This window comes from Pezoporus occidentalis, unplaced genomic scaffold (assembly GCF_034315485.1).
Source record: "Pezoporus occidentalis ecotype Australia unplaced genomic scaffold, CSIRO_AGI_Poc_V1 ctg194, whole genome shotgun sequence".
Taxonomy (NCBI): Eukaryota; Metazoa; Chordata; class Aves; order Psittaciformes; family Psittacidae; genus Pezoporus; species Pezoporus occidentalis.
In genome coordinates, this window is record NW_026913791.1 from 1,031,560 (window position 1) to 1,059,436 (window position 27,877).

At 42.6% G+C, this 27,877-nt stretch overlaps 1 protein-coding gene across 14 annotated transcripts in view; it reads left to right on the forward strand.

Moving 5' to 3' along the window:
• PTPRF (protein tyrosine phosphatase receptor type F) overlaps positions 1 to 27,877 on the forward strand; it is a 400,395-nt gene that overhangs the window by 129,547 nt on the left and 242,971 nt on the right. For all 14 annotated transcript variants that reach the window (XM_062617270.1, XM_062617271.1, XM_062617275.1 and 11 more), the window contains one exon: positions 9,263 to 9,424. In XM_062617270.1, the coding sequence (XP_062473254.1) occupies positions 9,340 to 9,424 (85 nt within the window). In that variant the 5' untranslated portion in view covers positions 9,263 to 9,339. The remainder of the gene's footprint in view (positions 1 to 9,262; positions 9,425 to 27,877) is intronic.

The window sequence follows — 27,877 nt, forward strand, 5'->3', positions numbered from 1 at the left end:
GTAGATGCTTTTGTCTTACTGTATGGAATATGTATGATGCAAAAAGCCTGAATTTAATTTTTAGCCTGAAGTGCTACTGAAGGAGAGAAAGTGTAGTTTTGGACTGAGTCAGGCTTAGGACTGACTTTGCCACCATTAATTCATGATTTCTTAATTTATAGACCTTTGGTTTCTTCATCTTCAGTAAGCATTATAGTATATACCTAGGGCTTGATTTTTATTTACATCGCTTTAATATGGCTTGGGTACTATGTAGTATATGCTACCTCGGAGGGTGTTTTCTTTTGCCAAAGCAAAGCAAGGGGGGCCTTAGTAGAAGGAGAAAAGAGAAAAGGAATAATCATAAATTTAGCAACTTATTACAATAAGCTTGATTGCATCTTGGTTTCTTTATAGGTTACAGAAGCAGTTTTCATTTTTCATACAGAAGGCAATTGCATGAAACTTGTGCTTTCATAGTTCCTGCTTATTAGTTGCGAAGGGAATTTCTGGGTGCTGTCTTCCATGGTAACAGCCAAATGCCTCCAGAGCAAGAGGACTGTAGGATGCTGGGGGCGTTCTGCGTGGGGAGAATTTAGTTTAATAAATTTAATAAGCCCATCTACCCTACTGGGCTGTGTTAACTACCTGCATATAAACTGAGCATGCATAATGTTTGGGCAAAGGTTAGAAGCATTCTGTAGGAAAGGTTAGCTCCAGAGCACACCGAAGCAGCAGCTATTCTTATTTTAGCTCTCAGTAACGCACACAATAATGGGGTTCAAGCAGTATCTGTAGTTGAGACAGTAATAACAACTATGATATAATTAACTTCAAAACCCTTTAGGAGAGAATAATTCCAAAAACTAGCTTTGAAAATGTTCATAGTGTCACAAGATGAGAATTACAGAAAGTTTAATTAGATATATAAACCCTCCAGTAGGGCATAAGCTGTCTGCTAAATGATGGCATTAGGAAGAAACCATCCCTGTGGCAGCCTGCTGCTGTCTTCTCCATGGTCTTTGGGCTGGCTGACGTGGGCTGCGATCTGGTCTGATGTGGTGATGCTGCTCCTGTGCTGGGGGTGGCCACCACGTCTAGAAAGGGTGGCAGCCAAGATGCATTTGTGAACTTGCCACTCCATGGGCGCTTGCTGGAGCTGTGGAGAAGGATTATCATCTCTATTAGCATGATCAAAGCAGTAAGTCCTTTTTACTCAATTGCTGCACGTGACAGCAGCTGCGAGACAGTGGGTGGAGGTTTTGTCGCCAGCATGTGCATGTTTTCCAGAGCCTGGCTTAAAATAGCTCTAGACACAAGTAGTCGCTCAGCATTATTTGCTCGTCTATGTATTTGTCAAGCTTCTGCTGAGTCAGCAAGGTTAAAGTTGTTTGTAGGACCCTCACAAAAGTTCTTCATGAATAGCCATGACTATGTCGTGTGTAGTACATGATATAGTCATTGAGCTCAGGGGGGCCAAGAAAAAGATCAAAATGTTGAGACTGATGCTAAGCTTCAGAAAGGATAATTTAAAAGAAAGTGAACAAGTTATTCAAACCATCCCTAAAATTAAAATGGGAGAAAGTAAGTATAGAAGGAAGCCAACCAATTTCTTGATGTGGTTTGAGCCCAACAGCAGAACATAAGAAAACAAGCTGGGAAAAGCAGTTAAATTATTAGGGCTGGGAGTAATTCACACTAGCTAGGTAGCGGGTTTGAAAATTTGGAAACCCAACTCCAAGGTATTAGTAGTGGAGTCTGTAAAGTATAATGGGTACAAAAGGAAAATTGAAATCTCCAAGGTGGGCTTTGAAGAACTAATGACTATACCTAGAAGATAAATAACTTGGGCAAATCAGTGCTATTGTCTTATGTGAAAATTGGGCTTTGTGGATGGTGCGAGTTTAAAGGTGACAGTTAAGGAAGACAAGGGTACGTGCAAAAGGAACATTATTACTTTGCATCAGCTTTTAACTGCTGAAAATGTTGTGGAAGACTCGGTGCTAATGTTGTGCCTACTCTTCCTAAATATTAACGATAAGCAAATTTCAGAAATTGAGGTCTTGGCAAAAGCAGATTTGGAATAAGCTATTAATCTGAAAAGCATTAAGTGAGCAGACCCCAATAGTATGCTATGTTATGTAAACCATAACTGAACTTCCAGCAAAGTAAGGGATTTTTCATTAGAGTCACTTTCCTTTTTTTTTTTCAGAAGGAAGTTCTTTATATACTTTGTAATCTGGTTGAAGGAAAAAAATACTGAGGAAGGAATAGAATTCCTGAAAGATCATATTCTCATAGGGTCAAATTTTCATGGATTCTGCAAAAGAAAACTGTCCTAGTAATTGCTTGAAATGGCCAGAGAATGAATTTATAGTTTGTTCAAATTCCAGGAGGTCTCTGAAAACTTTCTACACTGAGGCTGCTGACAAAGCTGAGTAGACATAAGAATGGAGCAGAACCATTCTTATAAAGAAGAAACTGATTTAGTTTTGAACTAGGATTGGTGTAGAATTTCGTTTGGTCTTAAGTCAGTAGACACCATGCAAATCCTGGCAGGGAAGGAAGGACAGATAAACCCTCATCTGAACAATCATTTGCATTCTTGCTGTTCTGGTTAAAATCACTCAGTCTGAGAGATGCAGAACCAGTGTGTTTGGCATTGCTGGAAACAGATGTAGGAATAACAGCACCACGGCTGTACGGTAAATAGCAGTCAGCTGCAGTGTGTTGTAAGCAGCAAGCTCAGGAGGACCGTATTTCTCAGCCTTCCCTCTCTTTAGTTTAAAATCTTCTGTTCCGCACCCTGGATGTGCAAAACCTGATGCCAGAGAGTTGGGATTTAGAGCAGAGAACTTAGTCTGTTGTGCTTTTAAACTTTACACCCTTGTGCTGAATGCAAGCCTCTAATGGTGTGGTCACTTGTATTAAAAACATACTGCCATGTGTGTAGTGAATTGTAGAAACAGCACAGGACTTGCTTTGTGGAAGAGGCAGCTCACGAGCACATTCCTTCACATCAGTGGAGTTTGCTGATAGCTAAGGAATAGCTGAATCTCTTCCTGATTTTCGTAGGATTTTCTGCTGCCCTGCATCTTTAATCCATGCATCTGGTCGCAGTGCTGGGCTTATTCTGTAAATGTAAAAGACCTCTGTTGAAAAGGCAATATGCATAGTTTACTTCTTTTAAGGAGAGTTTACAGTGGGCATTAAGAGCCTATACACTTGGGTAGGGTGATCTACAGCGATCTGTATTTAGTGCTCTCTGTGAATGATGGCTGGGCTTGTGAGGCTCAAGGCTGATCTATATTTTAAGCGGATACTTTGAGTTATGACCATAGTTATTTAACAGGGCCCGTCATAATCCTTTTTCCAGTGGAAAAAAGTCCTCCTTTTTATCTAGGATTGTCGCCAGGCAATGACACCTTCAGAAACTAGTATCTTCAGAAGCAAATGTAGCTAATAAGGGTGTCAGGAATATCCAAGCTGTGCTTGCATCCTGCTCAGAAGCTTCTCTTTTCCTCTGCTCCTTTCCTTGGGTCAAGTTGTGATTGTGTGTTCAGGATCACAAACATCTGTAGCTGGGCCAGCTTGCTGCTGAAGTCTTCACGGTTGGTTTTTTTTAATGCTTTGCCAAAATAAGAAGAATCTTTTTGAAGTACTTCTGAATCATTCTTGCAGTTGTATGTATTTCCCCATAGCAGTCTGCCTCTGTTCAGTTACCCTCCCATTCAGTTAACCCACCCTTATGGGATATTTTGGAGTGTTTGTGTTTCTTTTGCTCAGTTTTAAATTTCCATCCAAATAGATGATGAAATATTTTCCTGCTGGGTTCTGTTCTCTCTCCTAGTTTTGTTTTGTTCTTTGAGTATTTGCTGAGACTATTCAACATACATTTTCTTTTGTTCTGTCTCATTCCATTACTCACATTACTCCATTAGCCCATGGCTAATTATACTCCTCCACTTCTTTCATGGTGTTTGTATCCTTCATGTACTTAGGAATGGTTATCAAATGCCCATCTTGCTTAGCCAGTCTGTCTAGCTCTTGTGACTTGACAGGGATTTTTATCAATCCCAGTTCTGGAATTGCTTTGCTCATCCCTTCTCTCCAGATGGTCTGAGAGTCTTCAGTCTGGTGCTCTAAGCCTGCTCACACTGGGGTCGTGGAGGTAATGCCTTTGCTCACGTAGCAGTCGCTTTAGCTTTTGGCCTTTTTACTGTATTGCAAGTTCATCTGAAGTTTCTCCCTACATCTGTGCTAGTGTTGCCATCTTCATCTATCTCCCCACTGAATCTCTCTAATATGTTCCTGCATGTGGGAGTTTGGAGTGAAATGAGACTCATTTTGTCTTTTTTGGCCATATTGCTGTACTCCCCAAGTCTCTTTATATTATATTTCTCGCAGAAAAGCACAAAGAAATCTATGCTCAAGGAATACTAATGTAGTGAAGTGAAACATTCAAAAGTCATTAACTTGCATGTAACTGTGCTTCTCCAACTTTTAATGTGTGCAATATGATGATCTTGAATTATATGGTGCATCATGGTTTTCCTCTTTCTCCTTCAGAGCACAGATGAGGTGTTATATGCAGAGTGAAGCAGTTGAGCTGTAGCAATTATTGTTCTCATTTTTAGTAGAACAAATAGCTGCTTCATTGCTTTTGTGTGTGGCATGTGTCCCCTGCTTGCTAGGTCAGTTCTTGATCGCCATCCTTTGTGTGACACCCCAAAGTACTGTGATGGTTGAGTCCCTTGGGATCACTGGTTCCCCTTCAGGTATTTGTGTAAAATACGAAGACATGGGTCAGTGTCCAGAATGAAAATTGGTTTTGTTATGTGCTGCACGTGCAGTAGAGCTGGGAGAAGCTGATGCAGTTTTAGCAATTTCTTTACTATCGTTTGGGTGGTGTCCATTTCGTTTTTTCTGACCTGCATCCTTGGGCTCAGGTTGAAGAGCAAATACAATTGTTTCACGTTCCTTTATGAACGTGAATGTCTCTAGGTCAGATGAGGACATTGTTTAGGCACTGGGCTTACCTTCCTGTTGTCTAAGTTTATAGTCTTTCGACCATGTTTCACAACAAATGCAGTGTGAGTAGTCACGCTTGCAACTGAACCTGGCAGTTCTGTGGACGTATGGGGGTTCCTGAAGGGAACATTTTTGTGCTGACTTGTTAGGTACTTTGGGTTGTAAAGTAGCTTTAACTTAAAAAGTGATTTTAGTGCAGTATTTTTGTTCCTGGTTTGGAGCAGGCAGGCTTACTTTGGGGATGCTGTTCTTCACCATGCTGTTCATGGCTACTGACCCACATGACACTTGCTTCAGTTCAGTTTAGCGTCCAGAAGAGTTCATAGAGGACATAAGCTGTTCAGTGCTGGTTTGAAATTCCTCCTGACTCTTTAAAGTTGACTGCTTTTTCTAATCTCTTTGCTGCCTCCTATGATACATACTCATTGCCAGTATTTCCTAGTACCATATGAGCTGTTGGTATTCTTGGCTCTGTTTTAAAAGAGTCCAGCTTTTTCTGCTTGTCTGAAAGAATCAAACCATGTAGGTTTCAGAAACGTTCTCAAGACTGCCTGTTTTCCATCCACCTGCCCCACGGCAGAATCAGCTATATTTAAATGAAGTTTGCTATTTTTTTTCTCAGTTGTGCTTTCCTGCTTTCTAGTTTTCTGCCAAACCAGCTCTTGGTAGTTCTAAGATTGAGTTTGGAGCAGAGGCAGGAGTTAAGCTTGCTAAACTCAAAGCTGTTTTTGCTAAGCCATCTGGAGTGCTTCGTTAGCCTCAACCTCTTTCTGGGTTACATGGTCTAGAGTTTATAATATTGCCAGGACCAGATGCAGACGTAGCAATGAGAACGTATGTGTATTTCTGAAAAACCTTCTTCTACAGTGTCTGGGCTCCCAAATGCAATGTTAATTGTGAGATAGTAGCCAAAGCAATGAGAGTAAAGGAGGCCTTCGAATGAAGGTGCACAGGAGAGGATTCCAGATGCAAGAGAGAGCAGCCTGAAGCAACATGAGGTGGCTGGGGCAAAAGGCGCACTAAAAGTCTTAAGAGCATTAGTTGGTTGGTTGCTGTTGGACTTGATTTTACTGATTCTGTTCTTGTTACCAATATTGGTAACAAATAGTGATTGTATTTGTGAAAGCAATACTGATTCTGTGTTTGTTACCAAGATCTACCAACAGTATTTGGTTTATAGTTAAGTTCTGTGTTAGGCTGCCTTTGTGCACCAGGAATGGAAGCCTTTAGCAGTGGTTCAAGGTGACCATGTAGAGCTATCAGAGTAACGGTAGCATTTGAAAGGTTAACTCAGCTTCAGCAGCACCCTGTTGCCTTACCGTGAATATTGGGTTGTCTTATTGGGGTTGAGCACCTTGCTTCTAAAAATGTTAGCGCTGAACCACTGGGAGAGGCTTTTTCATATTTTCAATTTCAAAAGAGAATGACAGTTACTGAGACTTATAAAATTTTGAAACTTTTCAATTTAAAGGGCTTTAAATATTCAACGCAGACAACTCTTCCATAGGCAGACGGCCGTGGAATGAGGAAGTGGCTAAGTTTGATCCAGTTAAGGGCCAAAGGTGCTCTGTTAACTTTGGAGGGACAGACAGCTGTCTTGCGTGAGAAAATCTGTCATTTCTACCAGATGGTAAATTATTATAGAGCACTAAACAGTTGCTAAAAGATTAAGTCTATAAAGCATCTGGCAGGGTAACTGATAATCCATCAGTTTTGCATGATGCATGTTGTATGTATCTCATGGGCTTGAGAGGAAAGTTATAAATCTGTCAAGCTTGACGCTGGAGAGAAGCTTGATCACACTGGCTGAAAAAAGAGAGTAATTGAGAGACAGACCTATTCTTTAGCTGAGGTTTTTGTGTTCCTGAGAGTTACTCCTGAATGAGGGCTGTGGAGGTGCCATTCACGTGACTTCTGAGCAATCTGCACTCAAGATATACCATTAGACCAGGCACTTTTGTTGTAAATGGAAGTGAATGAAAGAGGAAAAGCTCTCTGAAAGCTGTTCATCCCCAGTCTGGTCTGATACATGGCTAAGATGTTTTCAGCATCACCTGTAAAACTTGTTCCCTGTCCTAAGCTGAGAGAGTTTGACACACATCATTAGTTCTGACACAGTAATTTCAACCCTTGTTGGTGGTTTGGGTTTTTTTTTCTCTCTTCCCCCAAGAAGAGTAGCCTCTTAAGTTTCTGGCTGCTGTTGAGCCAGATGTAATGCCGCTTAAAGTGTGCTTCAGTGGGTTTGCTTCTCTGGGCTGCGCAAATTAGTACTTTCTGTACATGCAGAATTTAGAAACATAATCTTCATTCTTAATCCAGGCACTTCTTCCCATTCCCGTGCGGACCATATCTGGAGAGCTGGCTAACAGCGGGCAAACTGCTTGGGGACTGAATAGAGTTTCCCTTTGGAATAGAGCTTATGCAGCTATGCAGATACAACTGTCTGTATCTGTCTCTGCAGTGTAAGGAGTGTTAATGGTGCTTTTAGTAATTCTTTGGCAAGAAATGAATGAGGATATGGAGGTGGGAGAGCAACAAAGAGAACTGAGTGTGCGGCTGATACGAAGAGCCTCTTCTGCAGTGTTCAGAATCTGGCTGCTGAGCTTACTTGGATTTATGCTTTCTCATTGAGATAATAAAAGCAGGATGAGATGATCAGTATTCTCTCTGCATCTAGGTTAGAGCTAGGTTATTTTGTAAAGTATTTTCAGATGCCTTGGCTGTAGAAGACATTGCATAAAAAGGATTTCTCCGAGTTGTATGGTATATCACGTGAATGATTTACTGTGCAAATACAGTAACAAAATGGAGGAGAATCATGATCTGCTGTTTGCTAGTATGAGGAGATGTAAACATTTAGTATTTGTTTAGGTGGATTCTCTTGAGATTCCTTGCAGATTTCCCTCAGCGCTGTGGTTGCTGCCATTCTTTGAACACCATGTTTTTGTCAGAAGTAAATGTGTTCCTAACGTATGATACTCGCTTCCATCAAAAACACAGTGGTTCTCAAAAAAAAACCCACAAACCAACAAAACCCCACCAAAACCAAACAAACCAACCCCATTCTTCCAAAACTCTATCTAAATGCAAAAATACGTTTGTTAGAGTAGTCTTGAGCGTCTGCCACCACAAGTATGAGCGGCGAGCTGTGCCATGCACGGCCTGTACGCTTGCAGATGCTTTGCTTCAGGGTTACTCATGGGGTCCACTTGGGCTGGCATTTGCCAGCATGAAAGTTTTTCAGTGTCTCTGCTGTGTTGCCCACTTTCAGCAGTCTTTTGCAGGTTAGTGAAGGAAAAGCTCCTCAGCTTCTGAACGACTCTTGAGCATGTGTTGGGGTGCCCAGCACTGAAAGAGTGAGCTCCTGTCCTTGCTGAGTGGTGTTGTCCCTTTGAGGGAAATGGGGCTTGTCAGCTCCTTTAAAATCTTAACAGGCTGACCTTGGACTGCCAGGTGAAAGTGAAGTCAGTATATTCTCATGAAAAGATGAAGAACACAGATGTACCAAAATAGCATTTTTTTTCTTGCTGCCTTTTTTGGTTATGTTTCAAGGAATTTTCTGTATTTCTACATCCAAGCAAATGCCCGAGTTAAGCCAACTTCCCACATAATTTGCTTTGTTTTGGAGAAGGAATATCCAGTCCTCAGTCATTTACACAGTTCTCTCTGGTTTGGAGAGGTTGAAGGTTAGGTATTTGCTTTGGCTAAAACTTTTCTTTATAGACACTTTTCTTAGTAACCTTCTACTGTGGCTCTGGCAGCCCTGTGAACTGGCAGCTGATTCAGTTCAGCTTCTGTTTCTCCTGCTTGGACCCATCAGGACTTGTCTGGTGTGCACCAGCTCAGCTGGATGGGCCAAGCTATGCTTAACATGTAGTTGACCACAAACATAGGCAGTCATGCATGTCTCTCTTGGAAAGATGGACGAGGAAGAGTTACATGAGCTTAAGACTATTTCTTGTAGCATGCAAGATCAGAACTATTTGTTGTAAGAACAACTGAAGGATGTATTAATAGCCCATAATGGAGACTGGTCATGAAGATAAACTTGGAGATGGGCATGCATTATACCTTGTGATCCTTGAAAACAGCTTATTGGATTAGAGGTCTACAATGTGAAGCTCCACTGCTCAAGCAGGAAAAACAGTTAAATTTCGCTTTTAAAGTATCTGTAACTGCCTTTAGCAATGTAGTTTGATATATCAGCAGTTAATCTGTGTTATGTTTCATAGTTTTCCTCTCTCGTTTGCAGGAGTGAGTCTGTGTCTGTAACACTGGATGTACTGACCACTTGCCTCAGATTGAAGAGGACTTGCTCTGCTTTGGAATATGGTGCCTAACTTCTGCATCCCAGTACTCACTGTGCCAGCAGCCATCCTCTGCTGCTTGATGCTGCCTTTAGCAGGAGCGGACAGTAAGTAACATTCATTTTTGGAAAGCTTGAATACCTTGCAAAATTTCTTTCAGCAAGTATTAAACCTTCTTAGCTTGTACTGAAAACACTGAACATTAAGGGATAACCCCCTCAAATTTCTTATTTTCAGATGTGCATAATGCAGATAAACAGTACACATGTGAAAGGGGCACAGACAGAGCTAAAAACTAGCACTAGGCTGACAGAAAAATATATTCAAGAGCAGGAAGAGTTTCTGTAGTAGCTGCAAGATCAAAAACCTGACAGTTTGATTTCTAACATGTACAGATGAGTAAAGAAACTTGGGGGCAGAGGAACAGAGAAGTGGTAATCTCTGTTACTTTATTTTCCTTGTTCTTTTACAAGCTCTTATAATTAGTGTAGTATTGAGACATCTCTCCTGAGTCAGTGGGTGATTGAGAGCTGTTGGGGAAAGGGTGCGAGTTTTTACCTTCTTGTGCAGCTCTCCTACAGCTACATTTCAGCAGAATTGGAGTGGAATGTTTCCTTGTAGTCATGCTTTAAAGGTGGTGTGTCCATGCCTGTTCTGATAGTCTTGCAGTGCTCCTGTGACTCCCTTTGGTTAGCCCCATATAGGGCCATATAGGCAAAGGAGACCACTGTGCACAAAACAGTTGTGGACAGGCAAAAGGAGAGGGGCTTGGCTGATGGTGGGCTGCTGAAAATACCTCAGAGTAGGAATTCCTCAGTGAATGAGTTATGCAGAATGTGAGAAACCTTGTGGGTTCTTTGCAGTCTTGTTTTTTGTAACTTGGGTGTATTTGCTAGACTACCCCCAAGTATTTGTGCAGCCCCCCACCCCCTTTATTTTAACCAGGAACCAGCTTTTCAGTGTTCAAACATTTGCACATTTGTTGCAGACTCTGGCAGTTGTGAACACTCCATGCCTTCGAAAGTACCCAGGGCTCCTGGGACGCTGGAGTCAGAGCAGAAAGGTGACCGTGATGCGCCTCCTGAGCTGCCACCAACCATCTGCTTCTCACTCCAGCTTTAGTCACCAGGCTTATAATTAAGATGTAATTATGTGAAAGTTGAAGGCAATCTTCATTCATTTTGGTAGGAGCCTAGCTGAGTGGAAAAAACAGACTGGGGGTCCTAAATGTCCTTGACTGAATGTGAAGGAGTAAATTTAGAGGAGCTGGAGAGAAGAGTGAGGGGGGGTGTGTGTGAAGAAAGATAGAAATTCGCTATTTTTGTTGTCACTAGGGGTGACTTGCACAGGCAGCAGATCAGCATGCAGTCTGTATGAGTCTGAGCTGCCCACTTATACTGGGGGCAGCTGCTGTCTCCTTCCTCAGCTTTCTTCCCTGGTTGCTGGTGCTGCTGGAAGATGCTTATTCAGATCACTTTCTTTACACACTGTAGTTCATTTTGGAGTCTGGCACAGAGAGATATATGTTTAATGTTCTGAGTTGTATGAAAATTTCCCAAGGTTTGCTATCTCTTATCGTAGCCCCTGCAAAGGAGAGGAGCATCATTCTATCTGGTATTCAGAAGCTTGTGGAGCCTGAGATGTCCTAGGATAGCTCCTGTCCTGAGGACAACTTGCAGGAGACATGGTTTGCTAATGTTGTGGAATACTTCCACGTGCTTAAATGTAACAAAACTGGCTCTGTTTCACAGGCCCAGATCCAAATATTGGTGTCTCAGATGCGGAGACACATCTTCCTTGTTGAGAAGCAGGCAGATCTGTATGTGTGCCTTTTTGTCTGGCACAGACTGTATTACTTCTTCCTAATCTGGAAGGCAGATCTAGAGGACAATGATCTTTTAACTACCACAGACACCATGGATTAACCGAGGGTTTCCCATGATGGAAAGTGCTCTGTGTATTTTAGACACTTACAGCTTTTTTGTTGTCTTACCCCACTGAATCTTGCCACCAAATCTCAGTGGCAGGGAGATGTGTGAAAGGGCCTGCTCTGTGCCTCTGCAGGGGGGAGGAAAAAGCCCCAAACCCTGCATATGTCATGTCCTGCCATCAGTGATACATGCAGGCAAATACAGGAGTGAATATGGCACTGAGGAGTCCTAATTCAGGATAGCACTGAAGGGCAAGGAGAAGGTATGATCACACATGCACACTGTAAAAGATAGAGAGGGATGCTGTTAAAGGAGCACCCCATATGCTTCCTGTTCCATTTTTTGATCCCCTAAGTTTCCTGTTATCTCCAGTCAAAGACTGTTTATTTACGTGGAATCCTGATGCAATATGGCTGTTCCTGAGATTTCACTGTGATTCTTCCTTTTCCCCATTGCAGTGCTGCCTAGAGGCAGTGTAGGGATGCGTAGGCTCAGTATCTGCAAAGCAGTCCTGCAGTTCCCCAGTTAAAAGCAATGAGATAATTGGAACAGGGTTATCCTGGAATTCCTGGAGTCAGTCCCCAGCACTGCTTTTTATAGCAACAGTGATGATCGAGGGCAAGGAAGGGAGGGCTGGGGATGGGCAGTGCCACATCCCTGGCGGCAGGCGCCTCATGGCTGGGTGCTCAGGAGCATCCACAACTGGGGTTCCCCTCCTTCTCTGCCTGGGCTTTGGAGCTGCTGTTGTGACAGCACAGCGTTGCTGCTGTAGCTTCCTGACAGGCAGCTGGCAGATAGCTGGATGTTAACGCCTGAGATAAACCAGATTGAGTATGTATCACCTAGCGGAATTAGCGCCGGGTGTGCACCGCGATGCCTCTCCTGGAATTGAGTTCATGGGAGATGTGAATAATGTCAGCGCTGAGGAACTGAAGGGGCATCCAGAGATGAAACATGTGGCAGTGTGTCACAAAAAGAGGGGCTCGCTGGGTGCCTCCCTGCCAGCGGGATGGGAGCGGTGGGTGCCGGCCACGCAGGTGGGGTGCTGAGAGGTGAAGGTGAGCAGGAAGGGGCACATGCGTGTGAATGCAGCAGTGCTCGTTTGGCAGAAAGCACTTCCAAATCCTCCCCAGCTCTTACAGGCTGCAGGAAGAAATTATTAAGTTTTCTCTGTGATCTGCCTGTGTTTCTGTCAGGGTGACCCTAATTCCATTAAAGCAGCTCAGAGCTGATTCAGGATCGCTGGTTTACACCTTCTCCTCAGCTCGCTTGTGGGATTTTTTGGCTTTCCTTGGCTATTTTTGTTACAGTGCTCTCTGTGCTTCCCTGTCTGTCAGCTTTTGATTGTGCATGGGGAAAAATGGCTTTGCAGATTTCATTTAATGTTCAGTTTGATTGTCAACTAAAAGGTGCTCTTTGCCGGCTTGTGGAAATATGTCATTTACTCTAATAAAACAAAAAACAACAGCAACAAAAAAATCCCCTCTCGAAACCAAATGCAGAGAAAACAGGGAAAAATCAATCCTGTCATCAGGAGTCATCAGCAGCGTGTTTCCTTGTTGGCTGCTTTTCTATAAAAATCAGGCTTTGTTTTTGAAGTCCTGGGCACAGCTTCCATTAGCCAAAGGAAGAGACTCGGTGACCCATCCAAAGTCTTTTCTAACTGAAATAGATCTTGTGTGTCTTGCACAGAATTTCAAAGGGCTTAAGGAAGAAAACCACTTCAAAAGTGACCTTGTAGAAGGAAGGAACTAAGGCAGAATTAGGCCATCTACCTGTGAAGTGATATGTGGTAAACAAACAATTTGCACCTTTTGATTTCTAAGGATAGAGCAAATTTGGCTTTTTGTGTGAGCGGGTAGGGGAGACTTGCAGCAGTGAGCAGGGGCTGGTGAAAGCAGGTCTCTGGCTCTCACCATCACCACTGAGCAAGGACCCTAACTCTGAAGTGTCTCAAGGCTGCCCTGCCCTTTGTAAGAGATAGCTGCTTTATATCCAAAAAGGTATGCATGTCATAGGTGGCCCAGAGAAGCTGTGGCTGCCCCATTCCTGGCAGTGTTCAAGGCCAGGATGGACGGGGCTTGGAGCAACCTGGTCTAGTGGAAGGTGGCGGGGGGGGTGAAACTGGATGATGTTTAAGGTGCTTTCCATCCCAAACTATTCTGTGATTCATACAAATCTACATTTGTTTTCCAATTGACCATGTTACTTGGATACTAACTGGCTTGAGGAGATGTATCAAAAAAGAAAACAGGAAGGTGGGATGTTGATAATTCTGAAGGTTGGGAAGAGCACTGATGGCCATTCTAGACACAAGGCTCTTGGTGAGCTCTGTTTTGCCGGCCATTTTGCATTGCACCTGAACTGCTGTCTGGAGGTTTTGGACAGAAGAGCACTGGATCCCTTGTGCCCTAGCTCTGCTGCCTGCTGTCACTGCTCTGTGTTCCGGGGACCCGGGAGCATTGTGGCAGGCTTGACTCCCTGGTTCAGCTGCTCTGTGCTTTGTAACCTGAATGATGCCTCAACCACAGCTCAGCTCCAAATACAGCTGCTCCGGGCCACCCTGTGGGACACACTTGCTGTTGTGCAAGTCTGGAAAGCAGACAGTTTGTGGAGCTGGGAAGTAGAGTCCCATCCCAAAAGCTGAACCTGAGGCTTCTGCACTGTGGCCTTGCATCTCTTTCTGCTTCCTGGTTTCTTGTTTGCATGCCTCTCCCCAAACACTGCATGTGGTGATTATGTGTCATTGGTACGATCAGATCCAGGTATTGCAGCACAGGTAAATACTAATTTTCTGCACGTCTACCGTGGCTAGCTTCACAAATTCCATCGGTGAAAAGAATATGTAAAATATTGTTTAGGAAAACCCCTGTACCTGAGGCAGGGGGGTTGCATCATTAAGGGACAGGCTGAAATACTAACCACAGTTATTGTGCAGCTTTATTTTTGGTGTCCTTACCTATCATATATATAAAATTTAGGTATAAATGGATTCTGCAGTTTTCCATAAAATATCTAAACGCTTCTTGCTTGTAACTGAATGTTGCAGACATCAAGGATGCTGTGGGAGCAAACACTATGTATAGAGTAGACAACAGCTCTTTTTCTGCATTTATAGTTGTGCTTTTTTAGCACCAGCACTTGGAGGAGGGATGTGAATTTGTTTGGGTAGCTGCCTACAACAGGTCACAGCATCATCATTTGTCTTTTTTATTTAAAGCCGACATCATTAATCAATCAGTATCAGTGCTAGGTCAAAGATCTGCCTAGCCCCAAGTCCCTTGTCTGGCAACGGTCAGTACAAAGACCCACGGAGGATGTAAGAACAGCATATATACATAGTGATCCTTTGCTGGTGTTGTCTCCTAGCCTTCAGTGAGTGCTGGCTGCTGTGGTGTAGCAACTTCAGACAAGCTTGCTCTGGGTTTTTCTCTCAGACAGCTCTGAGGATGCTGTCAGTCTCCAGGGACATCCTGGAGTCGTGAAGACCACAGTCTGCATGAAGACCATGGCGTAAGCTCTCACTTTTGCCTCTACACCATGGCTCCTTGTTTAACCCCCTTAGTGCTGCTCTTTAGGGCTAAGCAGTCTCCCTTGCCATTCACGTCACTCAGACGCAGCTGTATAACCACAGTTACTCTCTTGCCATCACAAGGCAGTCCCTATGTTTAAGTGTCCATGTAAGTTATCTGTCACAGCAGCAAATGTTGAGGGTCTTATATATTTAATACACTTTCTTTGAGGGAGAGTGTGCTTATGGCTTGGTGATGCGGAAAAACAGTAAAAATACCTGCTTAAAATTTTGCGTTCAATGTAGATTCATAGGTTTTAAGGCCAGAAATCAGACCAGTGTAGTCTTCTACTCTGACCTGCATAGCACAAGGTATATAATTTCAGCTAGTAATTTCTGCATCTACTTTTAACAGCTGTGGATGAGCTAGCATTTAGCTTTCAGGAGGCTGTCAAATAATGAGTTGAAGACTAAATGGTATAGAGATTTTACCCATCTCCTGTATGATCTGTAGAAATGGCAAGTAATCATTACTTCTAAAAATCTGTATCTGTTTCAAGCTTAGTTTATGCAGTTTTTTGGGTTCAGACACTGGATGTTGTAACCTGTGTCAGCTAGGCTGGAGACTCCTGCTATTTAATGCAATCTCCCTGAGAAGCAAGTTAGAGTGTAGGAGTTAGAAAAGCTGCAAGTTTGTCCATTTCATTGTACACAAATGGGTTGGTCTTGATCTGATCAGAGATAACGTTTATAGTTCTTCACTAGTTGTCCAGACTTTTCAGTATGGTTTTTAAAGTGAAGGAACCAGGACCAAGAAGTGTAGTGGCCCCATCTTGCCACAGTACAGTGGGACTTTAGCCCCTTTACCCATAGCATTGAGCTGGTTACACAGTCCTCCACAATGATCTTTGAATTCCTTTCTGGGCCTCTGATTCCCAGGATGCGGACTCCTATTTCACTAGTGTGATTTGGGTGTTTGCTCATGAATATCTACCCCTAAGTACATTAAAACGTGTTTTGCTGGATCCCAGCTCATCCAGTCATTCTGTACAGGTGATGTTCCCTTGCTGTTACTAGCTGACTGCCGATCTTAGTAAAGCTTACTTTTTACTTGCCAAATCTAGTTGCAAGTTAGTTGTATTTATTCCCAATGTTAATCAGTCGTGACTATTTGCAGAGGCTGCTGCATTGTAAGGACATTTAAAATATCCTATAGTAGTGATGGTAACGATCTTTGCAGATGGAAAGGAGTGTCGGGAAACTGATAATATGGTTTGCTGTGCTGTTGCTTGCTACTAGCAGTACTGACGTCAGATGGATGAAAAGTATGAGGTCTGCTGGAGCCTTTCAGTGTTTTAGCTGAGCATTTGTAAAAGGCAATGAAGTGGTAATGGGGATGCTTTTTTGTTTCTTTGATTATCTGTTCGTTACATCAGTGCTTTAGAATGGTACTGTAATACAAGATGATGAAGCTCATTTCTGTGAACCACCGAGAGTATGAAATTTGTTTGCTCAAAATGTTAGTCTTTTTTGATGATGAACATGTTTGGTTTATAAATGGGGGGGGTGGGGAAGGCATCTGTTCACTGATGCTTTTTCTCTGGTAAGATGTCTCTCTTTATGTATCACTAGCCAAAAAGCAGTGGTGTACTTTTAATTGAATGCTGTATTTAGTCCCTTATGAGAATCAGGGCTTTGTCTATGCGAAGACAAATCTCATTTATTTTGTTGCTGTGAAAACACTGTAGGGCGCTTACTGAAAGTGTTAAGACATAGAAATGCCTTTTGCCTTGCATACTTTACTGATGTATGATTACTGAATTAAACCAAAGTGTATTTCATAGTGTACAGTGGCTTTACGTTTGTATATGTGTTGTAGCCTGCAATGCTAGACCTTGCCTTCAATGTCAGTTTCGTTTGGGCTTTCTCTGGTGCATGGTAACATTAAGCCTTCATAACAAGGGGCACTCACGTAGTATTAAAAAGAAATAATTACAGAACATATTCCATTTCATGTAGTACAGGCTGGGATGAACTTGCTGCCCTGCTGTGCTTTTCTGATGGCCCTTCATTGCATGTATTCCTTGCCCCTTTCCCCTCCAGAAATTAACAGTACAACTTCCAGGAATTTATTTTGTAAAATTGGGTTGAGACACGGAGATAGCACCTGCTTAAAACCAAAAAGCAAATGGAAATGCCACCATTTTGCAGCAGAGGTTCATGGCACTGAGGGTGACTGTTCTGAGTTGGTACTCTGGATAAAATCTCCATGTCAAGAAGTTTGGACTCGGTTGGCTCTGCTATATGCAGTTATTCTACTTGAGCTGATACTGGGCTCTCTGGAAGTGGCCATGGCCTTAAGAAAGGATCATAATCAGTCCGTTGTTAGCACTTGTTAGTACTGCAAATTCAAAAAGAAGACTGCACTCAGGCAGTTCTTGCTTGCTTTTGCTGCCTGTTAAAAAAAAAGCGTATTATAAATTCTCTTTACATGTGATGACTTTGTTTTACCTCAAAGATGAGTAATAAAAGCCCCTGCAAGTTAATTGCCGTGTGGGGTGGAGAAGAAAATGAGTCTTGAGCCTCTGTACTTAGGTATCAGAGTGCAGAACACCTCTGTGTTTTCTTTGGATTTATTTTTAGCCAAATTCACTTCAACTGTTACTGCAACTGCTGTTGTGCTACTTCTGGTAAAGGTTGTTTCGAAAAAGGGGTTTTAAAGAGGCCAGGAAATACTCAGCAGCTTTACTCATGTAGGTCTTTTTACCCTGAAAAACTCCATTTGTAATAACCATTTTTGAGTCAGGCATTAGCTGAGCCTAGCAGGTAGGACCCAGTCGCTTGTGTGGGTGGGATATGTGAGCGTCACCAAGCTCTTGGTTTTATTGTAGGGCTGTATGTAGGGCAGAGATGGCTTTTCCTTGGTTTTCAAACTTGAAACTGAAGTTCTCTCTTTTGAGGTAAATGTGAGCTTGCCGTGCATTGGTTTCAGAGAGGATTTTGATCTTTGTGTTTGAAAAAACCCCACAGCTTGGAAGTGAGAAGGCTGTTTGTAGGTATATTGTACTTAGTGTTTCTTTTACAAGAGAGAAGGTTCATTGGAAGAACTGAGTGATGAGTGGTAAAAATCTTGTGAAATGTCAAAACCTCTTAAAATATTGATAGGAAGAAGATGACTATTTATTTTAATCCTGTTTAGCATCAAAGAGCAGCTTTCAGTAGTTCTAGGATGCAAGAAAACCCTTATAGAAGTGCTCTTATCAAATGTGGTGAATGCACAAGATTTACAGGACATTTACTAAGCGGGAGGAGTGTATAGTAGCAGGGGGGAAATCAGTACAATCTGAAGAGGGAAACAGAGAACATATTTTCATATTCCCATGTAAAGGACTGGGGTGCCTTATCCTGGCACAGTGTTCTTATTCTTGGCATAATGACTGCAAAGGGTTTAGTACTGCTCTTGGGAGGATGATGGGGGTAGTCCAAAAGCTACCCCCTTTGCTCCTGTTTGGCATATCAAGTAATGGACCTGTTGACTTGTCTTTTATACGTGCTGTATACAGACTTCAACATACTTTTTTATGCTCCATTACACACAATTTATCAGGGGTTACACAAAGTTCTTTCGTTATAACCTGTTGTTTTCAGCATTTTACGAGTTTGTTTCATGGCTGAAATGTGCCCTGCTTGATTTTCAGCCAAAGTTCAAGTTGGAGGGGCTGTATTTTATGGGTTGGACATTTGTTTGTTGGATCTTTCTGCAAAAAAAAAATGTCTTTGGGTGCTCTTAAAAACAAAGAGAGTGGAGAAATACTTTTGTACTGCGTAAAACAAAACTGCGGTGTTATTCGTCTCAAGTCTATAATGTCTGTGAAAACATCTGATGTTACCACAGATGCGCTTCAGCAGTCAAGAGAAAATGGAACTTGATTTATGGAAGGGAGTGACCCATGGAAAAATAAGCTGCTGAAAAATATAAAGGGGATTTCATGCTAAATCATTAAGTGCATGTAAGTAAAGGATGCTGTCTGAGCTTGTGGGTAACTAAATTGCCCATATATTCATTCTGTGAGCATAGCCAGAGCTGCTCTCAGCCTTCAGAAGACCCAGAGGTGCACAGCAGAGGCAGTCCTCCAGATCCTACAGCACGTAGCATGTAATGTGGAGAGAATTAATTCACATTGACATGGAGTTTGTGTTCTAGTGCATTTGTCTATTTCTTGCGGCAGTTGTGCAAACAGAGCATTTTCTTTGTTGAAGTTGCTCTGTGGTTGTACTGAAGGCCACAAGGGTTTGGACTTGTCTTGTGGTGCCTGTTGAACCTTGATTCAGCCCTATAAATAGACGAAACATTAAACGTATTTAACTGCCTAACTTTGGGGTTATTTTTCTCAAACGCTAAGATACGTCTCTCTTCCTATGGCTGCAGAGTTGTGTGCCTTTACCCTTGGGCAGAGTATGATTTGGGGGGGTGTTTATGTGTTAAGACAGAATCCCTGTACTGTTCAGTCAGCATCTATGCTCAACATCTAATTTGAAAGATGCTCAAAATCTTTCCAATTAGACATGCAGCCTCCTGTTGCAAATAAAGCATCTTTTTCTGAGGCAAATTTAGCAAAAATTTCTGGTGTTGTCTTTAATCTGTAGTGTGTTGTGTGAGAGCAGCTTCCTGTGTAATTTTGAGGAATTTAAGAATCACACACATAACATATAAGGAGTGAGATGCAGCATTCCACATGGTGTTTTCCAGGTTTGTGTCAAATTGCCGAAATGACTGCATTAATTTGTGTTATCGTAATTTCTGCACTGCGTCAAACTCAGGGCCCATTTATCCCAGAGTTGCCCCAACATAAGCCTCTCATGATGGCCAACAAATGCTGCGTGTTTCAGGGAAGTGCAAAAAGGAAGATCCCATGCTCTTGCGTTTTCTTATCCCACCCAAGTTAGTTCCATTTCCTATGTCAAAATAGACACTGTTGTAAGAAACTGGACTCTTATTATTGCTTCTGTAAAGTATTATTAATTGCAACAACTCTAAATATTATTATAGCCGCATGGGCAAAGGAATAAGGCCCAATGTATATTTGTCAAGGTCAGATCAATCTCATTTTCTTTAATGACAGGATAACAGCCTTTGTGAATGGAGAAGCAGTAGATGTCATTTATCCTTAGTAAAGCTTTCGGTGGTCCCTATGAGACTTTTTCCTGTGAAACATCTGCTCATAGGGTGTGTATTTGGCAGTTTGGTAGCATTCAGCATTTGCAGTAATGATCTCTCTGATAGAATAGAGAACATGCTTATTAAATTTGCAGGCAACAACAAGCTGGGAAGAGCTGCAAGCCTGTTGGAGGACACCATTAGAATTCAAAATGATCCTTACAAATTAGAGAAACTGTCTGAAAGGATCCATGTCAATAAGGAGAAATGTGGATAGATGTTTGAAAATAGGAGTAATCATCTACATAATACAGAATGAGACACAACTGCCTAGACAGCTGGTATACAGAAAAGGTCTTGCAGTGATAATGGTCCAGAAAGCATACAGCAGTCAACAATGCTACGCTGTTTCAAGAGGAACAAACATCGCAGTGATATGAAGAAATGAGGAGTACCATCTTGAAGATACCTCAGATGGTCTTTCTACTCTGCTCACATTGATAAGGCCTCTAATGAAACAATATCTCATCTCGAGCATCCCACTGCCAGAATGGAAGGACTGAGAAGTCTGCCCTCTCCATCAGTGCTAGGAGAAGAAATAATGTACTTTAAACTGCATATAGGAAGTTCAGGTCAGGCACTAAGCAAAGTTTGCTGACAGGGAGGATTGTTGAGCACTGAACTGAATTTCCAGAGGAATTTCTGGAATGTCATGTACAAACAGAAGGTGTTTCCTTATACAGGTTTTGAATTGCCAGTGTTATTTCTTAGTCTCTTCATTTGTGAACCAGGAAGGTGCAGGCTCCCAGTCTTCCCTTAGGTCACCTGGTATTTCTATGCTGTCCTCCTTCATCCTCCACTCAAGTGAAAATCACTGTTTTCTGTCTGACTTTGTAAGTTTGTGTGAAAGTATTTTTAAGGCCCCTAGTCTTCCTTACTGCCCTTCTCTGACTTTCCAGCTCGCCCCAAAATGAATTGATGGGGACAGTACAGGAGAGACTATGCTGTTAAAAAATGAGACTTACAAAACATCCTCTGTCTGTAGTTTCCTCACGAGCCCTCATAGGTTTGCTGTCTTTTTGCCCATATCTGTATACTGACTAAAGCCTTTCAGCTGCCTGTTATACAACATAAGAAGACATCTTCTGAAGCCATACAGTTAATTCAGGTCTGCAAATTGCAATAGGTACTTAAAGTTTGGGTTTTTTTTTCCCTCTGTATGTGTTTATCTGTAGGTAGTCTGCCCTAAGGCTCTACTCCACTGCATGTATGTTCAGAGGTCTGTGTCTGACCTGTCACGGATGCAGGAGCTTTGCTGGCCAGTCAGCCGCAGCAGCAAGGTGTGGAGTTTTGGTGCATATGCAGTGGTTGCTGCCGTGCTGCTCAAAAGCCTGTCTCTGTCATAGCACCAAATGTCTCTGCTTTTCTGCAGTGGTTGTCAGGTATTTCTAATGGAGTTGTGGTTGTGCCAGACTCTGTAACACAGCACGTGGTGCTATAGAGCAGGTTGGAAGGTCTGCTTGTTGGTGAGTGATGCTGCTTGCTGTTACCTTCTGGAGCAACACTGACCAGCAGCCCTTGAAGGGTGCACTGAAATGGCTTCTGGCAGGAAAAAATGTTCTGGGGACAGCTGCAAAGGATGCTGTAAGGCCTCCTGACTAAAATCTGTCTTGATGCCTATTTGTGTGTGAAAGGCAAAATGTATTTAAAATGTGTGTTTGTGTAGAATGCTTTTAATGTCAATGGTAGTGGGAAAGAAAATGTGTGAGGTTTTTTTTCCTTTGTCCAGTAGTTATTCTTCCTATGAATAACTGTACATCAACCCATGGACTTCAGTCTGGTAAGTGGAGTCCCAAGACTGTATGAGATAAGCGCGTCTCATGCTTCATGTTAAAACATTATGGTTAACTCGCTGTGTATTTGTTTTGGATAAGGAAAAGCTATTTGCCCCCCTAAGCTTTTTCTGTCCTGGGTTTCACATAAGAGCCATGGACTTCTTGGAAAGCTCTCTCAAAAAGAGGCCAGAGGAAATTTGTCTTTTTAAGGAATTGATTTCAATCAGAATGCAGCCCGTTCCATGGAACTCTGGCCATTATGTCGGGGTGTTTTTTGCAGTCAGACTTTGGCTTCAAACTGCAATTATTTTTCACAAGACCAAGAATGAAGTCTGTTGCCCGTTATGAATAATAGAGTATGGTAATATCGCAACTCTATATGCAAACTCTGCAGACTGGCAGCACAGCTGCTAAGCGTTACGTTTTTAAAATATGTACAATCTGTTGTCAACAGAATTAAACCCAGGAACATTGCATGGTTTGTTTCTGCATGAGGGTGCGTTGTAGGGGAGTTCGATGATGAGCCGCTCTACATTCTGACCTTTAAGAAAATTCTGAGGCTTTGCACCTTACAGTGAATTGGGGAGATTCTCAAATTGAGATGTGTGGAATCCTAATGGCCACCCTGACATTTCCTAGGCCTGGCTGGATACCTGGCCTTGATTAGTTTTCTAATGTGCCAGCTTGCCTAGCTGGAGAGGCTCGCATACTCTGCCAGCGGAGCTTTCCTTAAAGCGATTGCATTGTAAAGCTCATTCCAATTAAAAGGTGAGTGCTGTTCTGGTAATGGAAAGTTGTTTTATTGTTCCTCTCCCCTGATACGGGTGCAAGTGGAAGCATTGTAGGAAAGTGTTACCGCTGTTGTCTGTGTAGTTCGTTCTTATCTTCCATCAGTCTTCATATACAAAAAAGTGAGAAATGCAGCATGCCCAGATGTCTGAGGGCGAATGTGAATCAGCAAGATAAACCTTCAGAAAGTGTAATGGGCCTGACTACAGATGATCCTTCAGCACTTTGCTACTATCCTGTAGCCTGTATTGTGGGTTGAACCACAGGCAGGAGTAGAAATACAGCAAAGTACCCATGGCAGCCCATTATTTTGGGAACGATGCATGCTCGGGCTGTGTTTTGCTATCCTTCTCTTACCTATGGAGCAGGGAAATCAGAGGGAACAGCCCTCTGCGATGCGAGAAAGTAAGGAATGATTAAATGTGAAGGTTATATTACATCAAAGCTTCCTATCCCTGCTAGAGCAGACTTTGGAGTCCTGCTGCATAAGAGAAGATGCAGACAAGCACTCTCAAAATGCCAGCCCTGGGTGAGGGAGTCTGGTGCTGCTGAGTGACTCCTTGGGTGTTCCCGTGCTCTGTTTCTCTCACCTGCAAAAAAAAAAGTGCCAACATTAGCAGATCACTGATTGTGTCTGTGCTGGCAGAGGGTCCCAGAACTGATTTATAGCACTTGTTCAGCTTTCAGCAAGCAGCAAATGCGTTGCTTAATTATTCATGGCAGATGTATTATTGCAGGAAATTAAGACATCAAGGAAACAAGTAAAAACTATTAGTGAATAGAGCTATAAACAAGGTAAGGTGGAAGGAGATGCAGGGGGACAGTGCTGAGATGTTAAAAAAAACCCTCCTCATGCTCAGGAATGTTTCACACCTTCCAAAAATAATTGGTTGAATTCCCAAATCTTTAAGTGATCATTCATAGTACATAATTAAATATTCTATTAGCTAACAAGTTGGGTTTAATTTGTTACATTTGTCATCTAAATTATCACATTTGTAAATGTGTGAAACCTTCCTATGGCTTCTTCCAGCTTATGTACTTACGTAAAGACACAGTTCTCTCTTTTTTTCAGTCTTTGACTTTCCTCAAAAGATTCAGCATTTAACTTGTGCAGGAAGGTCGGGTCAGCCGGGCTTTCTGTATGAAAGAAACTGGTTTTGGGTCCCACCATCCTGCCTGGGGCAAGGGTGTAGGATGCTGCTGTCTTGAGCAGGACACGAGCCTGAGCTGCTGGCACTAGATTTCTGTTGTTTGAAACCACTCTGCAGTGCACTCAGTTCTTTCAGATGGTACCGTGAGTCTTTCACAAAGATGTATTTGTGTGTGTTGGTGATCCCTGCCACAAACCTGTGTTCTAGTTTATTCCTGATGCCCCATACTCATACAGAAGCCCAAGCTTTGAAGAGCACCAGCACCTTCTTGCTCATTGGGTGGCACTGGGAGGTGTCTGGTGTTTGACCACTCTCCTTCACGTGTGGAGGGAGTTTCTTGTTTATTGTTGCTCCAAGTTCCCATTAGCTTTAGACCTTGCAGATTTCATGACAATTTTTCAAATATGTAGTCCATAACTGAGCAGAACTTACTGAGAAGGAAATGGTTTAAAGAAAACCCTTTCAACTTCTCTTTTTAGAGTAGAGCCATTAGCTTTATTAAAAAAATTACAGGGAGCATCTCTGAGTCTGTGTTAACCTCAAGCTTCCAAGAGTTTCCATTTCATTACTGTTCATATGCTCATTATTTTGGTACATCTCTAGTAATTTTGGAGCCCGTTACAACTTCAGTTATGTAGTTTGAAATGTAATGATACTAGAAGTCCTGTTATATAGAGGACTCAGCAATTTTAAGATGAGCAAACAGGTGAGTCAGCGCCGTTATCACAGAGAGTGTGTCTACAGACAAGGGTTACTCTTCAAAATGCCTTTACTATGGCGCAGCTATACAAAGTGACATAAAATCTGAAGTTGTCCTTATTCACAGTCTTTCAAATATAGTGACAAAATAGCCTTCTGTACTTCTGTTCCTGTGACGGGAGTTGTTTGAGTTCATTTGCAAACTTAGACTGTTTGGAGACTACAAATATGGGAGATTTATCCTATCGGGCTAATTTCCCATAATCTTGCAAGCATGTTATATGCGCAGTACATACATGATTAAAACATGTGATAGGAATTGGGCAAAAAAGAGATGTTGCAAGAATCTGACACTGAATCATAAACATTGAAGAACATTTTCCTAATTGTGTTTTGTGACAGCTTGCTGTTCTGTACACGTGGATCTCGGGATTGCCCAAACAGAGCTTTGCTTGCAGACCTAATCAATTGGTTCTTGAGCCGTTTAGCTTTTTTAATTACTCTTGTCAAAGTGAAAATTATGTTGAAAGGACTTGACTGTGCAATTAGCTGCTGAACATTTTCTGCAGCAATAGTGGGAAGACAATACCAAGTCCCAGAATAGCAGTAGAGACAACCGCAGGAACAAATCTGCTTCAGCGAAGAAAGAGATATCCTAGTAACTAATCTAAATGAAAGGTAATTCATTTTTTAAATATGCATATATTCACAGATGCGAGGCTGTTTGTGTTAGAAATGCCTGTCCCCAGATGAAATGCCGGGTTAGTTATCACTTCCTCATTTCCCTCTGATTCAAGGGCCCTGCTCTTCATAAACAGAGGCTGCTGCTCTGCCCACAGTCAGGGCTGAGCAGGTGGTAAGAAGTGTCAACTGTCTGACCTCGGGGTGCCAGGGATGGTGTGCATGTGGCTGAGTTTTTGGAGGAAAAAGGGTTCGTCTTCTCTGCACTGCAGCTGTGGGAGGGCACATGGTGGATTTCTTCTGTGGGCTGCAATAGCCTGGTTAGCGTTCATTCAGTGATTTGTCCATCATCTGCTCAGACAAATTATATCTCTCAACACTTTCACACTAATCTAGGCCTTTAGAAAATAAATAAATGAGGCAGTGTCTATAAAGAGCTCCTGTCCAGTGAAGTGGAGCAGTTGGACCCTGATTAATGAATCCCATTTACCAGGCTGAGTGTGTGTTCACCACTCCTACACTGAGCTCAGTCACCCAGGACAGTCCTTTCTGAACCCCATCATGCACCACCAGCAGCTCTGGTCATGACCAGAGGCCACAGTGGTGGGGACAGGGCTTTTGCCTCTGTGGTTGGTGTGTGGCCATAGTGCAGAAGATGAAACTGGCTTTGGGTTATGGACATCATGTGGGATGTCCATTCTCCTGCCGGTGCATCACAGGAGCTGTGGTGGCCTTCTCCTGTCTCTGCCATGTCCAGGACCAAAGTGCCAGTGGCATGTGTTGGGGAAAACATAATCTGATCTGTTTGGTGCTGGTGCCTCTCAGAGGCGTTGGGTTTTCAGCAGGTGTGAAAACAGTGTTTTTACAAACACGATAAAAGATACAGTTTAGATTTACTGGCTGTTAAATCACTGAGCTGATGGAAGGTACCTGAGCCGGCTGCGTGCCAGCTCACCCAGCTAACTCTCTTCTCCTGAGCTAACTCAGGGCAGCTGAACAAATCCTGGTACTCATCCTCCTGTGTTTGGAAATGCTTAATAGATTTGAACGCTCAGAATTTTAATGCAGCTTTTTTTCTGTATTGATAGAGGTCTCTGAAGTCACTGGAACATTTTACTAAGCATATATGCCAGGTTTTAGGTTATTTGTGGCAAGGTGTGTGAAGATTTCTGATCTTCATTAGACTATGTACTGGAAGGTCACTCTGCACACGTACGCCCATGCCTGAAATAATTCATTCTGCTGCCTTTTAGCGCCTGCTGCACCTGGATGTGTTACTAGGCAAGGAAATGGCTTCTTTGGGATAGTGAATAACAAAATTTTTCCCAAGACACAACCGTTTTACAAGGACTCAAGTTCCAGGACCATACACAGGTGGGATTTTGTGTTCCCCACAAGATGATGGGGCCAGATCCAGCAGCACCGAGATGTCCATTCCTTGTGCAGATGTTTGAAAGCAGGAGAAAGGGCTCAGAAACCAGTGAGAGATTTTTATTAGGTTTGAAATATTCAGCATACGGACTTCTGGTTTTGGATATAGCTGGAGGCAGCAAGATAGAGTATAGTAAGTTATTTTTAATGATGTACAATACATAGCCTGGATATGTGTATAATCTGGCTACAGTGAAATCAAGGAAACCAACACATTTCAAGCTTAATTGTGTTTCTGAGTGATTGGAGAAGTACATGATAGCAGCTCCTTTTCGTGTGCGATACCTGTTTCATTCAGTGCGTGAGACAGAAGGGCTTTGGGAATGGATGGTCTGTGTGCAGGGAAGGATACTGGGCAGGTGAATTGCCCCTTTTTCATGCTGAAGAAGTTGGAAGGAGCGTGATGAATGGGACAAAGGACTCTGGGAGGGAAAAGTCTCATGGTGTCCCAGAGGTTTGAATTCCAGAAGGCATGGAGGTACCCCTAATTGTGAAAGGGGAGCAAATCTGTAAGAGGGAATAAATTGTAAAGGAAAGGGATAAAATACAACCTAAATGCAAGAGGTGTAGTGCCAAGCCAGTTACATCCGGAGAGCATTTGCTGAAGTCACAAACCACGTAACTTTTCAGATTACAAAAAGTTCCAGACCATCTCTAGTGTGTGCCATCATGTGAATGTTAATGCTGAGGCACGCGTTACAAATCCCTCCGAAGAACAATGAAGAGCTGGTTTTTCTTCTAAGACTTGATTAAAAATACAGAGAGATTGAGACTGGGCTGAGAGCATTAGGTTTTTAAGCTGCAAAAAGGGTGAAGAGGAGGGAAAAGCTGCCTCTGCCTGGGGAGATTTAAATACCTTTTCTCAACATGTTTGCAGATGGATCACCTTACAGGTATGTGAGAAATGTTTACTTTTTTGAGCTTCAAGAGGTGCTTGAGACAAGCTGGTCTCCTGCCTTCACTTCCCTCCTTCCCCTTTGTTTGAGATTTAACATCTTTTAAGTTCTTCGGGGAGTTTTATTTTGTCCCTGCAATCATTTTTAAATTATAAATTATGTTTATAAGCAAGTCCTCTTGACTGTGGATCAGCAAGCTCCAAACGTTATTTGGTGGGATACTTAATTTGAAGTTTCTTCATTGCTTATGACAAGACGTTTCTGTTGCTGTCACTGTTGATGATTCATAGCCCAAGTGAAGCGCTTAGCACTTCAGAACACGAGTAGGAATGCAGGCAGTCCTACTCAGAAAGTATTTCCATCCTTAACAAAAGAGGAAAAAGGTCCCATGAGAGCTGTGCTGGACTGTGCTGGAATGGTGTGTGAGGCCTGTCTGCAGGACTGGCTCTGAAATGCGGAGGGGGAGGCAGGGACC